This window comes from Lathamus discolor, chromosome 1 (genome assembly GCF_037157495.1).
Source record: "Lathamus discolor isolate bLatDis1 chromosome 1, bLatDis1.hap1, whole genome shotgun sequence".
NCBI classification, from domain to species: Eukaryota; Metazoa; Chordata; class Aves; order Psittaciformes; family Psittacidae; genus Lathamus; species Lathamus discolor.
The window spans coordinates 121,885,554-121,902,796 of NC_088884.1; the positions used below are offsets into that span (position 1 = coordinate 121,885,554).

Genomic DNA, 17,243 nt, shown 5'->3' on the forward strand with positions numbered 1-17,243 from the left:
GCAAAATCACAAACATACAGGCATAATGCAACTTGATATCCAGATGCAGTTTAATTTTAAAATGCATATATGTAAAATCTCCGGTGTGTAACCCTGAACAGTAGCTGGAAGTATGGCACCTGAATACCCAGTCTGGGAAATTGAATTCTCTTCATCTGGATAAGGATCATTTTGGATGAAGAGGTTTGTGGACATGCTTTCTCCAGAACTTGAGGCCAGGAAGCCTTGGTGCATACGTACATATTCAGTCAGCAGAAACATTGTTATTTCCTTTCAGTTAAATAGCTAAGTTCATATAAAAAGACAGTTTGCTCTTGCCCAAAAAAGGAGACAAAGGTTTAAAATTTTAATAAGTTATCTAATTCAATTCATAGTTTGTACAGAATTTTCTTTTTCTAAATTGTAGTGGGTGCTTTTAATTATATCTGCACACTGCAGGTGCTAGGAATATTCATTTGTTTTTGCACTTTTTCTTGGCTGAACAGATGATCATAGAAAATATTTTTTCCTGCTATATGCTTTAATCCAGAAATAATTTGTTTCTGTGTGCCTGCACTTATGTAATTAAATAAGTGTTAGCTTTCTTAATGACTGACTTTACATGAAAAATGGAAATTATTTACAATAGCAATAAATGCAATAAATAAAATCTAGGTTTTTTCCCTTCAATCTCTTTAACCCTTCTAAATACCACACAAAAGCTTGCATGGAGGAAAAAAAATACCAGCTAGGATACTGAGCTTCATCTCCAGCAGAGGGGAGGTCAAAGCCGCTAAACAAAAATGGCTGATAATGCTAAATAATTCTGCTCTGATGAATCTTGGTCTCTTCTAAGTGGAAGATTGTAATGGAAGTACTGTGATTGTGTATTTATCTGCTTACTACAGCTGAACTGCTGTAACAACAAATTTGGCTCACTGAAACTACTTTATCTCATCTATTAATAGAGTACTTGCATCTTAAATCTAAATGCTTTTTGGAAGATTTTACATTTTAATACTGGTGCGCAATGATTCTTTCCAGTTTGTTTGTATAGCCCAGCAAGATTATTGTCGCATCCTCAATCAAGTGGAGAAGAATATGCAGAAGGTAGAAGAGGAAGGGGAGATTGTGATGGTGAAGGAGCACAGGGAGCTTGATCGCACTGGAACAAGAAAAGGTCACATTGTCATCAAGGTAACAGCAAGAGAGTGTCTTGCAAAAGTCTGTGTTCTAGAAGCTTAACTTGGCAAGTTGGGTTCAGGATTTGGTCATATATATGTATATTGTAAAAATATATATTTGGAAATAGTTAATATTTCTAATTTTCTCTTTAGAATTATGCACATTGGTAACTAAATGATTTCTATAGAAATTAATTACATAATTTTTTTACATTTCTTATCACAATGGTTAGGCTGTTACATTTGCTTATCTCATAGGTCAGCGTATGCTAGTATTCTTTCTAGTGTAATACCTCTTCAGTATAAGAAACCAAATTTGCATTTGTTGAAAATCTGCTTTAATAACGAAGACTTTTTTTTTCTTTAATAGGGAACAGCTGAAAGGTTAACAATGCATTTGGTGGAAGAGCACTCTGTGGTAGACCCAACATTTATAGAAGACTTCCTGTTGACATATCGGACCTTTCTTTCCAGCCCAATGGAAGTGGGCAAAAAGTTGTTGGAGTGGTTCAATGACCCCAGCCTCAGGGATAAGGTTGAAATCCCCCAAATTACATACTTGTTACCATTTGCATTGAAATGTAGGCTATTTGTATCCCTTTTTGTGTCCTCAAGTTTGAGCATCTAACTAAGTTCAGTGTTTTCCGTATATAATACCACTTGACACAATTTGGCAAATACTTTACGACTTTTATAAAAAGAGACAAAAAAATATAGTTAATATATTGTTAAGAATGTATTGAGCTTAACAGAGCATTAAAAAACCCCAAACACAACCCAGATACAACAAAGTAATCTTCCCTAAACAGAACTGCCATGATGGAAGAATAAGGCCTTGTATATCCAGTTTTGGCACACTGTTGAGGCTGTACTGGGCTTCAGTTTTGCACTGTAAATACTTTATTTTCACTCATATACAACTTTCTCACATGTAAAAAAAAAAAAAAAAAAGTAAAAATTTCAATTTCCAGATACTTTTTTAAAATTTGAAACAAATGGAAATATATCAATGTTTAAAAAAAATCAACTTTTATTTAAATCTGAGTATTTATTCTAGAAATGCTGGTATATCTGCGCCTCGGAGGAAGGCTTTTACATTTGGCAGAGGATGGGCTTTGCAGCTAATATTGTTTAGCATGGACTTGTTACAGATGCACAGCTGTAATATTGTAGTTCATCTTTAACTTATTTTTCTTGCCCTCCAGTGGATAATCCCCTCAGCCTCTGTAAAACCATGAGCCAGCACAGTTGCTGGCATCAGGTCTGAAAACCTGCAACAAACAAAGAGCGACTCTTTGTTCTGCCATCTCAATAACCAACCCTTTCTGTCATCCACTAGCACTGACAGAAAGGCAAGAGTTAGAGAACAGCTTGGAACAAGTGCAGATAAGCGAGTGGGGAGCAAGGAATGTGGAAGAGTTTTGCTCCTTTGTGTTAGGGGCTGATAGGCAGTGAGGAGAGGGAAAGGGTAAAACTACCTGAGAATGATCAGTAATCAGACTGGGACCTTTGAGACCCACCCTTACTGATTATTTTGCCCAGCAGCAGGGTATTTTACAGCTTTAATCCTCTTCTAATGCTGTTCTGGGTTGTGGCATAGTAGCATTCCTCTGTAAGTCACCATTCAAGCCTTTCCAGGGCATTGCCGTTTGTGTGTCTGTTAGTGAATTCCAACTTTGAAAGCAGCATTGATACTGAAGCTATCACTGTAGTGATTAAAAGTATATTATGTAGTACAGCTTGTAACTTCCCAGCCAATTTTAGAAATGAGCCTAAATTTAACCAGTCAGTGCCTGGATTTTCCAGGGTCATCCGCATTAATGAAAAATGCTACAGATGTTTAACAGGAAGGAAGTTCATCTTCAGTTTCAGAGGTGGAAAAATCTCAAATATGTCAGAAACGCTACACTTAGCCTACACCCTTGTGGCTGGCAACTGCAGTGTGTAGTGTTGTGCAGTTGCCTCCTGGTAGAAATCTGAACTCTCGGAGTGCTTGATTAGTTTGGCCAATAAATTTGGTATTTCATCTGAATTCACATGCTTTTCTGCAGTAAAAGGCAAACTACTTGGAAACGGTATATGTGGGTGTATATAAGGGTGGCAGGGTTTGGTTTTGGATGCCTGGTGTCAGACCTTTAGCATAAGAGGCTGCAGAGGTTTAGATTTTGTGCAGATGCAAAGAACAGACAGGGGTTAGCTTTAGCTGGTTAAAATTTGCATGAGATCTTGTTCTTAAGCTCATTTTATAAATGTTTAGAGGTTTTCCCCTGCTAATTTGCTTTCCCAGCATAACAGAAGAAATGCAGCTGTATTTTTAGAGATAACTTTGAGTGGCACAACTGCTTTGGATTCATTTTAAAAATAGCGTGGATCAGTATTAATTCAAGATATAAAAATTCATATTTTGCCAGGACAAGTGCTGCTGATGTTCCAGGTCAAATCGCATACGAAGCTAAAATTTAATGGTGCAAGCTTGTAGTTTTTAAAAATACAGCTCCCATTTTGTACCTTCAATTGATAGTATTCTTTTAGGGTGTTTTCCTAACGAACTGTAAAATACCAGCTAAGATCCTTCTGAACTTGGTAATCATAGTTGCTTGGGAGGTAGTAGAGGTGGAGAGAAGGGAAGAGTAGTAAACTGAAAGATTGACTGTAAGGAAAATAATTGCATTTATTCATTGTTAAAACTACTTTTCTGCTTCCCACAGTAGCTTCTTTTTCCTGTTTCTAAACATATAATAGCTCTTTTACAAAGGTAACTGCTTAATAAAGTTAACAGTGGCTTATCTAAAGATTTGTGAGATTCAGAAACCAATATAAAGCAGTATCAGAAGCTTTATGATCATGTGCCTGAAGAATTAAGCAGATTTTGAAATTTACATGAACAGGAAATTGTTGTAATAAGTCAGAAATTGATCAAACTTGTGGCCTTGTACCTGTGTGTTCTGTTCCGTAATCGGATTTGATACAGCTAGTGTTAATTTTCTAACTCACAGTATTCTTTATGAAGTACAATATACAGTTGCTTATAAAAGTGAAAGCAACTTTAATACTTAATTCATTCTGTCCTCAATTGCGTATTAGTAAAGTTAAGTTGGGGCGGGAGGATGGTGTGTGTATACGTAAAAAGTATTTAGGATTCCAATAGAAATTTACAGGGACTTTAAGGAGCAGTATTAAGAAATCCAAACCTTGGCACTAGTGCTGTTCTGGTTATTCCTAGAAAATATTTATATTCTTGATTAATTTCCAGGTTACACGGGTAGTACTGTTGTGGGTGAACAATCACTTCAATGATTTTGAAGGAGATCCTGCTATGACTCGATTTCTGGAAGAATTTGAGAACAATTTGGAGAGGGAGGTAAGTGAGGGTGTTCTTTTTTTTTTTCTGACAATGTGGAATGGCAGGGAGTAGACAGGCCGTTGTTATATATAACTCAATTTGCTTTTCTCTTGTAGAAAATGGGTGGACATTTGAGGCTGTTAAATATTGCTTGTGCTGCTAAAGCTAAGAGAAGATTGATAACCTTAACAAAGCCATCTCGAGAAGCCCCTTTGCCTTTTATCTTGCTGGGAGGGTCGGAAAAGGGATTTGGAATCTTTGTTGACAGCGTAGATTTTGGTAGCAAAGCTACAGAAGCAGGCTTGAAACGTGGAGACCAGGTATGTATTATTTTAAAATGTCTTCCCTCCCCCCCCCCCCCCCCCCCCTTTCTCTTCATTAAATAAAAGTAACATTACCTCTTTGTATTTTTAGATACTGGAAGTGAATGGTCAAAACTTTGAAAACATTCAGCTGTCGAAAGCCATGGAAATCCTTAGAAATAACACTCATCTGTCTATCACTGTGAAAACCAATTTATTTGGTAAGTTTGTGTGAGCTTTTTATTCTAATTTCTGTTCTAATTTAGATGGAATCAAATTATTATTTTTAATAGTTTAAAATAGTTTTATTTGAGACACTTTTGTACTGAGGAGAATAGAAAAAAAGTAGCTCGCAGGTCCTAAAATACCTTAGTTCATAATTGAAGAGAGAAAAAATTAGAAATAGGGTCTGAAATGAAGTGACCTAACTCTCACAAGTGCATGTTTCTGGATTAAGAGGAACTACTGTGACCATTTAGCTCAAATTTATAAAACATGCTTATAGATTGAACAGTCTTTTCCCAAGAAAGAAGCCTCTTGGAATTTCAGCTTATCAGTGATCTCAGTCTGCTGAATTTGCTCATAGGTTTTCAGTCTATGCCACAAGATTAATAAAAACTTTCTTGTTAGCTAGATGAAAACAATCTTGCTATCCTCTGACTCTATTCGCTTCACTTCTCCCTCTAACAAGTACTAAAGCAGTCATGAAGGAGCCCTTAAGGAGGTCAGGATCTCATCATCATAAATAAGTAATAGTTTGTGGATTTTCTTTGCTTTCTACCACAGAATACTTGGGTTTATTTATATAATTTAGTGATTTGTTCCCCAAATATCTTTTTCAGGATCAGGTTCTTCATTGCAAGTAAGTAGGGCAGAACATTACCACAGGATGTCACGTCACTAACTGATGATTAAATATGCTTAGGCTATTTCTGAAAGTCATTTGTCAAAGCTTTTTCCTGGAGATTTTTTTTTCTTTGCATTAAAGATTCTAATATTTCAATTGTCTGTAATGATTAAGGCATATCTTAATATATCGTATACACTTGTTTAGCTATGTTGTTTCTCTGTGCTTATGTTAGCATCCTTCAAACACTAGATTTTTGAATCTTATCCTGCTTTTTGTTGCTTTAGTATATTTAAGATATTAAGATAAATGACAATTTCTTCAGAAGTTGGTTTTTTTCTGAGTTTTTAACCTTGTTGCTCTACTGCAAATACAGAAATCACAATACAGTAGAATCTTAAAACAGATAACTGTCAGTGTTTCAGGTATTCCTTAATCCTAAATAGAGAGTTTCATTTTCTTTTAACAGGAATCTGTGTCTAATTTGTCTCTCCAGCCTATTTGACAGTAGTTATTGGCTCAGATTACTCTTCTCCACTTTTATTTGTGTGTCATATTTGAAGCTTTTGAATTCTCTTGGTTATTTATTGTGAACCTTTAGAGATAAGTGAATATTAAGAACAAAATTAATAAACACATCATAGTAAAACCTAGCCCATAATACTCATCCTTAGCTGATTGCACTTGTTCCCCACTTCTGCAGTTCCTTGGGTTTAATTATAAGTTTTCATTTATTATTACAAATCATCAGTTGATTTTTCCATTTATATATGGAGACTTGATCTCCAGCTGAGTGTTGTGTGATTTATTTAAATATATCAACACTTCTTTGAAGCTAAAAGTTTCAGTAGAAAAAATACTTCACAAATTCCTCAGGTATTCTGCTTCAGAGATGCCTTTTTGCTAGGAAGCTGAGGGGAGTCTGAGAGGGCTTTTTGTATATCTAGCAAACGGACACAACAGCCCTGTCAAACGTGCAGGGTGTCTCAGTAGTCTCATCCTTTCTTATATTTTCCTTATGACTATTGCAGTTTCCCCTCTGATTTCTGATTTTTTTTCTTTTGGTCCTTAATAACTTATTTTGTTGCTAGTTAGTTGTTTAAGGCCTCCTTAAACAGATAATTTCCTATCTCATTTTGATCTAGTGTGCTCTTTTTACATGTGCTACTATTCTGCAGAAACCAATGTCCTTAGCTTGAAAAGTCAGTCCTTCTGTTGGCACCATCCATGCAACCATGTGGTCATCTAGTGTATTTCTATTCTGGGCTGGGCTGATTTATTGATATACTGATTCATACTACAGAAAATGAATGTCCTTTTAAAAATTTAATTTTTTTTTAAAGTCTTGCATCTAAATGAATTTAATACTTGAATTGACAGAATATCCTGATTGATTTTTTTTTTTTTTGTAATGTTTAATATTGAACTGTTGTGCAGAGCTTTCTTTTACATTTTTGTTCTTTTTCTTTCTGCTCTTTTTCTGTATTGTGTAGTTTTTAAAGAACTCTTAACACGGTTGTCAGAGGAAAAAAGAAATGGAGCTCCCCACTTGCCTAAAATTGGTGATATTAAAAAAGCAAGTCGTTATTCCATCCCAGACCTTGCTGTTGATGTGGAGCAGGTCATAGGATTAGAAAAAGTAAATAAGAAGAGTAAAGCCAACACTGTTGGAGGAAGAAATAAATTAAAGAAGATACTTGACAAGACTCGAATCAGTATTCTGCCTCAGAAACCATATAAGTGAGTTTTCTGTTTGCTCTTAAATGTGCTTTGTGCTAAATTTTAATAATTTCACGATACTTGTAATTCGTCATGATGCTTTTTAATTTATTAATGCAGACCTTCCTTACACCTAAAAAAATACACTAGAAAATATTAGTCTGAATATTTAAATGATCATAGACAACTGATAATGCAGCTCCTGACATCAGGATGGACATATTTTACTTCTTATAAAGTGATAACACAAATACTTTTTAATGTAATTTACTATTTTCTTTTAAGGGGACTGGAAGCATCCCTTGCTATTAATTTCAAAGTAACTCTGCAAGCAGGTTTACTTGCAAATGGTTGATAGGAGAACTTGTTTCAATTGATCCACATTCCAGTGATTTGTTAGAATTTGTTACTGCCATAAGGGAGACTGAAGTTCAACTTGGATTCGTTGATAGATTTGAGTATTTTTTAAATGAAAGCTAAATATGGTATCTGATATCTTTTATTCTATGAACACATTTTAGAAATTGTATTCTGATAAGGATTGTTGAAAATAATAGAAGAAAGAGTTTTTTATGATTTTATGGGAATCTGATTCTTAGCCAAGGCAGATGGCATCGATCGGAAAAGTTAATTGTAGAGGGCAGTTGATGTGTAAATCTATGTTTTCTTTTTCATGTCCCATTGAGGAAGAAATCTATTCTATGTAAATTCACTGAAAGACACTTGTGCTGAGAATCTTGGACTTTTTCCTGGTATTACTTTAAAAAAAGAGTTTGCTTAACTAATGTTAGGTAATGTTAGGTATTCTCAACTAAATTAATACTGTTCTGAAACATTATAAATAGAATACTAGTAATAAAAAGGTTAAATTGAATATGAATTATTATATCCAAGTAATGGGTATTTCTTAAATTGACAAGAGATACCTTTCAGTAGAGGAGAATATGTAAATCTTCTCTTCGTATTGTTTGTCTTTAGAATGTTTTATTTCACTGGTCCTATATGTTTGTTCCTCTGATGAGCCATGCATACTGTTAGGTGTGATTTTTTTTGCTTTGTTCACCATTGTGCACAGCTTTGGCATAAAATTCTCTCGTTGGTTTTTTCTTTTTTTTTTTTTTTTTATTTGATTCCCTTCATTTTTGCACTTTTTCTGTGCAGGGACCTCTTTGGGTAAGGCTTAGAAAAACAGTACACTTGACCTATTTTCTTCTCCTTTTGCTAGCTTTACTTCATGCATTGCATATAGTGATTTGTCTGCAAAGCCTGTTGACATTCAGTTGTTTGTGTCTGTGGTTTCTGCATAGAGATGTGTAGCTGTATGTGGACTGTCGTGTTTATGCTATCTTTTTCCCTATTATGTAGAAAATTCTATCTCCCTTTCCGTAATAATTAATGGTATTGCATATATTAAGGGGTATCACCTATTCTCACGTGTATTTAAATACCAAAAATCAAGAGGGATAAAAATTCTGATTTACTCATCAATTAAAGTAGGAATTTAAAGACTTCATCTCATAAGCTAGCTGACTCATGAAACCTTTTCTTGAATGTGAATACTGTGGGTCTCCGGTGCCTTCAGAATGTATCCAGATAAGACCAATCTTTAAACTGGAATTAGGTCACTCTTAGATGGAGCTTCTCTTTTTGTGAGACACTAAATCAGTATCGGGTGAATCAGTTTGAGCAGGACATAATGCCTTCCTTCAGTCTTGTTTTTTAGTCAAATAATGTCAAGTAGCTTCCTGACCTGAGCAAAGAGCACCATTTACTCTGCATCTACTGGGAAATCTCTTCACCAGCTATGAGGCAGCTCTTGAAGTGTTCTTCTGGTTACAGACTCCACTTGAGCTCTCTTCATTCTTTACTCTTCTAATCCAGAGTGGTTTTGTGGGCCATAGGCTCAGTTGCTCCAAATAAGGATTAAACACAACCCTCACCTCCATCTCTAGCAGAGTTCCTGGTCTATAGTGCTGCAACCCAGACAAAGAAGCAGCCCCCCTCTCTCCTCTCTATTTGCAGCACTGCAGTGGGATGCACGGTATACTGCATTTTGAAGGAATAAGCATTCAGTGACCTCTGCCTCTCTGTTGTCTCTTCTGTCCTTTTGCAGGATAGTTCTTAGTTAATGCTATCTCCCTGCATGGGAAATGCATGCAGGAAGGAATAGAAATGCCTTTCCTTTTAAACCACAATCTCCTGTCACCAGCATAATAAAATATTTTACCTAACAGCAGGGGCAGTTGATCATTATGGGACTTGAGGTTTTCTAGTGTTGCTATTTTTGTCTGAAATTTTTGGGGTTCATTTCTTGTTTGCATAAGTTAGAACTTGCTCAGATTCTAAGTTTTTAAAACAGTGTAAAGTAAGGTAAATACTTTACAATTTAGTATAAGAATGCTTAGAATCAAGAAGAACTTTAGAAACATTGTTTTTTTTTTTTTTTTTAAACTAGCATTTGTCAGTTGATCCACTTTACTGAAGCTGCCTTGGTAATGATGCACAGGGCAGAGATAAGATCATATAAAATTGACAAACAGTGAGAGGAATACATAATGCAAATGAAACTATTAATATAAGGGGGAAGGTCACATTGTCTTAATTTAATTTCAATTTAGAGAAAATTCTGGTGTTGGCACATTTATGAAATATGCAATGAAGTTGTTTAGAGCCACCAGAAAGCACTTTGAGGTTCAGGGGCCTTGGGAGGTTTTGTTTACTTGGGTTTTTGTTTCGCATGTGGAGTGGTTCCTACTTGAAAGATGTCAGTTCCTGGGAATGCTTATAGTTGTAGTAAAGACTTATTTGCTTGTGGCTTAAAATAAAAGTGCTGTGTGCCAAGTTGATCATCACTGCTTGTCACAGTATTTTGTGCTTTATGTGAAAGTACAAAAATACAGATATTCAGATTCAACTTAACTGCTGATTGAGAATGAATCCAAGAACCTTTTTTCAGTGGACTTGAGTGTTTATCACTCACATGGCTTGGAGTGTACGCTTTGTAATTGTCAAAAAATAATGAGCCTAGCAGCTCCTCCTCAGAGCTTAGTGGTGAACATGAGGATCTTCTGGCAGTGTGAGCAGGCAGATCTCATCACTTTGGACATTCAGGTGCTACTGGCAAAGCGAGACAGCAAGCACTGTTGTCTGGAGAATTTTAACTTCTAAATAGTGATTACTGTACTAATAATTGGAAGTGTGAAAATGTAGTGATATGGATGTCCCTACATCTCTAGTATAGCCCAAGTTCTGGATGTCTGTAAATCCTGACTGTATTTCTTTCTGGACACAGTGACATTGGAATTGGCCAGTCTCAAGATGACAGCATTGTGGGACTGAGGCAAACAAAGCATATTCCTCCTGCTTTACCTGTCAGTGGAACCCTGTCATCCAGTAATCCTGATCTACTGCAGTCTCATCATCGCATCTTAGACTTCAATACTACTCCAGGTAAAGATCTGTTTCTGTTGTTGCCCTTCACCTTATAATTTCATTGATCTAGTTGTTTTTTGTCTTTTTTGTCTTTTTTTTTTTTTATGGACTTCCAGAGTCTGAAGATGCATGTGAGTTTGTATTAACTGTATGCTGTACCCCCCCGATTAGCCAGATAGATAGTAATGTATTAGGGTTTATTGCATTTGCTCCAATATACTTTACCCAAATATATTAGATGTCTATCATTTAAGTATGTTGTATACAGAGTGCCTCTTCTGGATTGAATACTCTTGGCCATAAAACTTACTTTCCTTGGTATTTTATAATTTCCCTGGTAGATCAGTCTTTGCAAGACTGCAGTATTTTCAAATAGCGCAGTAGATCATTAGCTTACAGTAAAGCAAGAGGGCACTGGACTGGGACATAGGACCTGCATTTCAGTCTTTTTCTGAACAGACTTACATGATCTTGTACCACATCTGTAAGGGGCAGAGTTTCAAAGTTACCTGTTAGTCACCCTGCTCTACATTTTTATGCTGTTTTTCTTGTATATAAAGTAATTTAAAATCCCATTCAGAAATGGATTAAAAATGAACACATTTAGCAGACAGGAACAAAGCATGGGGGAGAGTGATGGAGAAAAAGGGGGGAGAATTCAAGAAACTTGAGAGCCTTATCTTGTGAGAAGGATTTAGCTGGAGATCCTGGTGGGGTTAGGATTTGGGCTCTTATCTGACTGCAGGAGGGCTCTTAGTGAGAAACCTTTAAGTATCCAAATCTTTGCTGTTAAAATGTAGCTGCTGGAGGAGGATATGGTGATGGTAGCTGTACAGATACTTGGTTATTTTAGTCTAATCTTTAAAGTATTTCTCAAAAGTAGAGCTGAAAATTTAGTGCCCTCCTGAGCCTGAGGGATTTCAAACCTTACCTTAAGTGACAGTGCTTAAACATCAGCCTACATACTTGCCAAGTTGGTGCAATCATCATTCTCAAAACTGTGACACTGAGTATCACCTCCAGTATTTTAGGGCTAGAGAACACTACAAGAGGGTTGTGTATGATTTTTGTACTACTGCCTAAGATTGATCCTGAGAGAGTGGAAAAATTTTTATTTTTTTTTTCTATTTTATCTAACCTTGCATCCGTATTCTTTATCAATAAGTCTAACTTATCATCGTCACTTTAGCTATTAATGAGTGAAGATTCTTTTCTCCAGCTTGCCATTTACCTAGACCAGACAGTTCTAGGTAATTAATGTACGCCTAATGCTGAGTACAACACTACAGCTAATTTCCAGAGCTGTGGGCATCACTGTCTCCCACAGCTTGAACAAACTCCATTAATTGAGAAGGAAAGCCATTACGGGTCTGAAGGTCCTTCAGTCACAGATGGAGTTTGGATAAATTTAATAAATGAATGATGTTCTGCTGTTTGCTTTGAGGAAAGGAGGTAAATGATGGTGTAATGCTGTTGCTTCAGTGTTAATAGCTGCTTTCACATTGTCTTCATAGAAACGTATTAAGTAATTTGAGCTTTATAATTTATAAAAAAAAGTTTGGTGTTTTTTTTTTTTTTTTAATTTTGCTTAAAATCTGGCAAATTTCCACACACTGAATATTTCTAAAGCAATTCACAAGTATAATTTTTCCTTAAGGAGGGGAAAGGGGACTAAAATAAAAGACATATACCTTAATGCGCCTTAGGGATGGTTGCATTGTAGATAGAAGAGTTGAATTCTATATTCAACTTTGTATACTTTACGACATGGAAAAAAATTAAAGCCTTCAATTTTAATTTCTTTTATTACTTTGGGCTAAATTAAAGATGGAGGCAGCTTGTAAGAAATTGAATGCACTGGAGAAGAAAGGGAGAAGTGGTATAACAGCTGTCCTTTGAGGCTTTGGGGAATATCCCTCAGGACAGAAAATACAACTTGGTGTTTTGGAAGGATATTTTATGAGGAGAAAATAAAAACAGCTTGAAATATGCAAAAAGTCATTTTAGTTTCTCTTCTGATTTGCTCAGACTTTTTCAAATATACTTTTTAAGGTTTATTTTTAAATGCTCAAAAAGTCAATAGCACTTTGATTTCTCTTGTGCTGTCTTTGCTGTTTGATTGGAAGTCAAAATAATAGAGTAATGATGAGCAGCCTGTCACTGTTACTTTTTTGAGGTTTTTTTCCCCACACAAGCTTTCTGAGGGACTAGATGCTTCTGATACAGCATTGCATTATTCAGCCTGCCACTCCAGTTTCCTTCTTTGAAAAGCAGTGAAGGGAGGTGATTACAATTCTAAAGTGCTGTTTTATTTTAGAATTATTGTGCTGAATTTCTTGCTACCATTGCTATAGCTATAATCATTTCAATTGCTACCAGACTTCTCTGTGTTCTCTGTAATGCTTTTGCTACCAGCTCTGATAGGTATGCAGCCTGAGAAATTGGATGGTAAAATACAGTGCAAAGATAATACTTTTCTATTTGCTGTTCTCTGCATTTCTTCATGCTGACTTCAGTGATCCAGCAGAGCAGGTTATTTTCTCCTTATACAAAGCGCTTGTTTCTTGGGAGCGTTAAGGAAGTTCTCACCTTGGTATTGTTTACAGTAGCTTCCAACCTTCATAGCATTTCTTTGAGTGCATTTTGGTAATGGCAAGAGGCAATAAGAGACCACTGGAGAGTGGTTTCTGTGGTTTTTATTAACATCTCTGAAAGGCTGTGTCTTTGGATTCTGCCTTCTTCAAGATGTCAAAGAATGTAGAAATATTTTCAGGTGCTGCTTTGTATCCCTCTTCAACCAGTTACTGAAGGAAGATCTGTCAATGTAGAGTTGGTGATAAAAGGCAAAATTAGCTTGCTGGTTAGAAGCTATTTGTGCATTTGACTCAAAAACTTACAAAAAGACTAAAAACTGGCCTGTATTGATACCTCTTATCTGTAGCTGATGATGTAATCATCAATGTCATTCTAATGTGTTTTAGTATTAGTGCTTCTCAAGCTGCAAAAATACTACTGTAAGCTTAAATGTTACAGGCTTAGTTGTGTGAACTGTGTAAACTGATATATTTAAACTTAAGCAGCGATTGTGGCATGTAAATCAATTCCTATCTTAGAGATCTTTTTTAATGCTTTCCAAATGATTATTTTGGAGACATGCAACAGCAGTAGGAAGATGCTATTTTTTGTTCTTTTGTCACAAGATTTCTGTTTCTGAATAGATTTTCTGTAGTAACTTGAATACATGTTATGCACAGTCAGGTCTTGTAAGAGAAGACTGTGGTTGTATCAGAGAGCATGTTTTCATCTGGCAGTTGTCTTTTCAGTGTTTTTTTCATAATGATAATTCATTGGCTGTAGACTCAGAAGACTTGCTTCTCTATTTTCTTGTTTGTATGACCTTTATGATCTAAAACAAGGAAATATTTTTTCAAAATATATTTATTAAAGAAAGAATAATGACTAGATGTCATGCCACACAAAACTAGAAAAGGTTATTTGTAACAGAGGGAAGAAATTGAATTAATTGAAAGTATTTGTCAGTTAAAAATACCTTATAGTAAAAAATCCAGTGATGAGTATCTGTACAGTTTTAGCTGTATTTACGCATTAAATAATACAATTATAACAATCAACTTCAGTTGGTTAATGGGTCTTGATTTCCATACACTAATGGAAATATCAAAATATATGTGGATTTGGTATTTCCTTAAAGCTTAGGCTGTTAATTTCCCAGATTCCTAAAAGCAGCTGCCCTGTAGGTATTCACTGAAAGTTTCTTGTCATCAGACACTTGGAGAAATAAAAAGCAAGTTTTAAGTTTGTTATTTACATTGAAATCATAATAATAAAGGTGTATCAAGGATAGAATTCTTTTGATGATTAAATACTTGCATGCAGTAATACTGTTGCAGTTTATCTGTGTATACATGCATGCTGGCCATTATACATGCACCTTTCTAGCTATTTACATGTGCACGCCTTCCCTTTAAGGTATGTGCCACAATGGTTGAGTATCAGATTTGGGCAAATTAGTCTGTTGTCTTTAAGAACACCCTTAGGAAGATTGACACTCCTATCACCTAATTTGCTTAAGGTTCTTACATGTCAGTCTATAGGGTAGAGTCCTTGATTTCCCTCAGACTTAAATGGAATTTACCAGGACTCAATATGTGTGAAAATCAGAGTACTTTTAAGGTTTTCTGGCCATACTTTGTAAACATTAACATATTTTTGTTTTGCCCCATCAATAGCCTGATTTCTTTCCCTGTTTGTTAAAAGAACTAGACTTTAATTAAAAAAATCCCAATTAATCGAAAAAGGTGTTTTATAAGGACAGATTTGAAACAATGTGAAACAATGATACTGTGATAAAAACTGATAGCACTAGTAATTAGACTTAACTAGACTCAATGTAACTGATACTGTTGCTCCTTCTTGTTTTACAACCTTTTTTTCCTTTGTGCTTTACTGAATTGCATACCTTGAATGTAATTTTTTTCCAGACTTGCCAGATCAAGTTCTGAGGGTTTTCAAGGCAGATCAACAAAGCCGCTACATCATGATCAGTAAAGACACAACAGCAAAAGAAGTGGTCATCCAGGCTATCAGGGAATTTGCTCTCACTGCAACCCCTGATGCATATTCACTATGCGAAGTTTCTGTCACACCTGAGGGTGTAATCAAGCAAAGGAGGCTTCCGGATCAGTTATCCAAGCTTGCTGACAGGATACAACTGAGTGGCAGGTGAGACTAGAGACTGTGAGCTCAAGATGATGATGCCAGTTTATTGAGTTAAAAGTTTGTTAATAGAAGTGTTATTTAATTATTAACATTCTGTTACTTTAAAAGAAATTGCTCTTTATGCAACTTCTTATTAATATCTAGGCATGGTGAAATTCCATTTATTCTATGATTCCGACTTGATCATTACTGTGACTTTCACTAGTGTTTGAGTATATCATATCTAGCATCTTTTTGAATTTTTGTTTTTACAGGTATTACCTGAAGAACAACATGGAAACAGAAACTCTTTGTTCAGATGAAGATGCTCAAGAGTTACTAAGGGAAAGTCAAATTTCCCTACTACAGCTCAGTACTGTTGAAGTGGCTACCCAACTGTCCATGAGAAACTTTGAGCTATTCCGTAATATTGAACCCACAGAATACATAGATGACTTGTTTAAACTGAAATCAAAAACAGGTTGCACTAATCTAAAAAAGTTTGAAGAGGTGATAAATCAAGAAACATTCTGGGTAGCTTCTGAGATTCTAAGAGAAACTAACCAGCTGAAAAGGATGAAGATCATAAAGCATTTCATTAAGATAGCACTACACTGCAGAGAATGCAAGAACTTCAACTCAATGTTTGCCATCATTAGGTATTGCCCCTTAATAACTTTACTTCTGAGTGAAAAGCAAAGTCTTACTTATGTTAGTCTAAACCAAAAAGTCCATTTAACAGAGTAAACCAATTAATACTGCTAACATCAACACTTGGCAATCCAATAAAGATGGCATTTACCAGTAATCTGAACATGACATCAAAATGCTTGCTGAAATATTATTTGGAATGCTACTATTATGTACTTATCACTGAAGGTGTTGAAGCAAGAGTCATTGGTGAACATGGAATTAGAGAAACTACTGCACTTATTTAAAGATAAAGATCCAAAGAAACAGCAGTTATATGAAGAAAAATTCTAACATTGTCATAAATGAGTGGGTTAATTTCCTAAAGAGTGCTCATCATTTTATGCATAGTTCCCAATATCTTGAATTCATTGAGCCATGATATGTTGGCTTTGGTTTTCCTCGTATCAATAGTTTCTTGGATGGAACTCTGATAGTAGCAGACTATGATGCCATATAATAAGCTGTAAATAAAGCTCTTTTAATAAGAATAAAAAAAGCACTGCCAATTTCAGGCAGAAAATTTTTCTTAGTTTTGGAACGAAAAGGAGGATAATGTGTGTTTATGCACATTTTTTAAAACATTCGCATTTCCTTTAAGAGCCTTCTAAATTAAGCAGAAAGAACCTAACAAAAAAACCCAAAACAAAACAAACCAAAACCAACCAAACATCACCCCAAAACACACCACTAAATATTGTCTCTTATGAAAAAGCTTGAGTAAGTTGCATTAAAATGACAATTGTATCACTGTCTCTGGTACAAGCCTGTGTCAAATTTAGTCAGCAGATTGAATGTGATTTTTTTTTTTTCTGAAGACCTCTAATTTTGACCCATTCAATCAAATGTGGCAGGTTCCAAAGTCAAGGAACTATGCTGATAACAAGTCAATCTCTCTGAGACATGAAAATCTCAAGATTTAGCTCTGTTATTTCATAAATAAAAGCAGCCTGCCTGCTAGGAAAATGTAAGGGAAAGATTCTAAAAACCAAACTTTCCCATAGGTAGAAACGCATAGCAATGAAGGC

General features: G+C 35.4%; 1 protein-coding gene across 13 annotated transcripts in view; it reads left to right on the forward strand.

Annotated features, from left to right (window-relative positions):
- The window catches only part of RAPGEF2 (Rap guanine nucleotide exchange factor 2), a 193,083-nt gene that overhangs the window by 156,170 nt on the left and 19,670 nt on the right, over positions 1-17,243 (forward strand). For all 13 annotated transcript variants that reach the window (XM_065693582.1, XM_065693572.1, XM_065693517.1 and 10 more), the window contains 9 exons: positions 1,024-1,176; positions 1,534-1,698; positions 4,417-4,524; positions 4,623-4,826; positions 4,921-5,029; positions 7,149-7,395; positions 10,667-10,824; positions 15,309-15,549; positions 15,801-16,184. In XM_065693582.1, the coding sequence (XP_065549654.1) occupies positions 1,024-1,176; positions 1,534-1,698; positions 4,417-4,524; positions 4,623-4,826; positions 4,921-5,029; positions 7,149-7,395; positions 10,667-10,824; positions 15,309-15,549; positions 15,801-16,184 (1,769 nt within the window). The remainder of the gene's footprint in view (positions 1-1,023; positions 1,177-1,533; positions 1,699-4,416; positions 4,525-4,622; positions 4,827-4,920; positions 5,030-7,148; positions 7,396-10,666; positions 10,825-15,308; positions 15,550-15,800; positions 16,185-17,243) is intronic.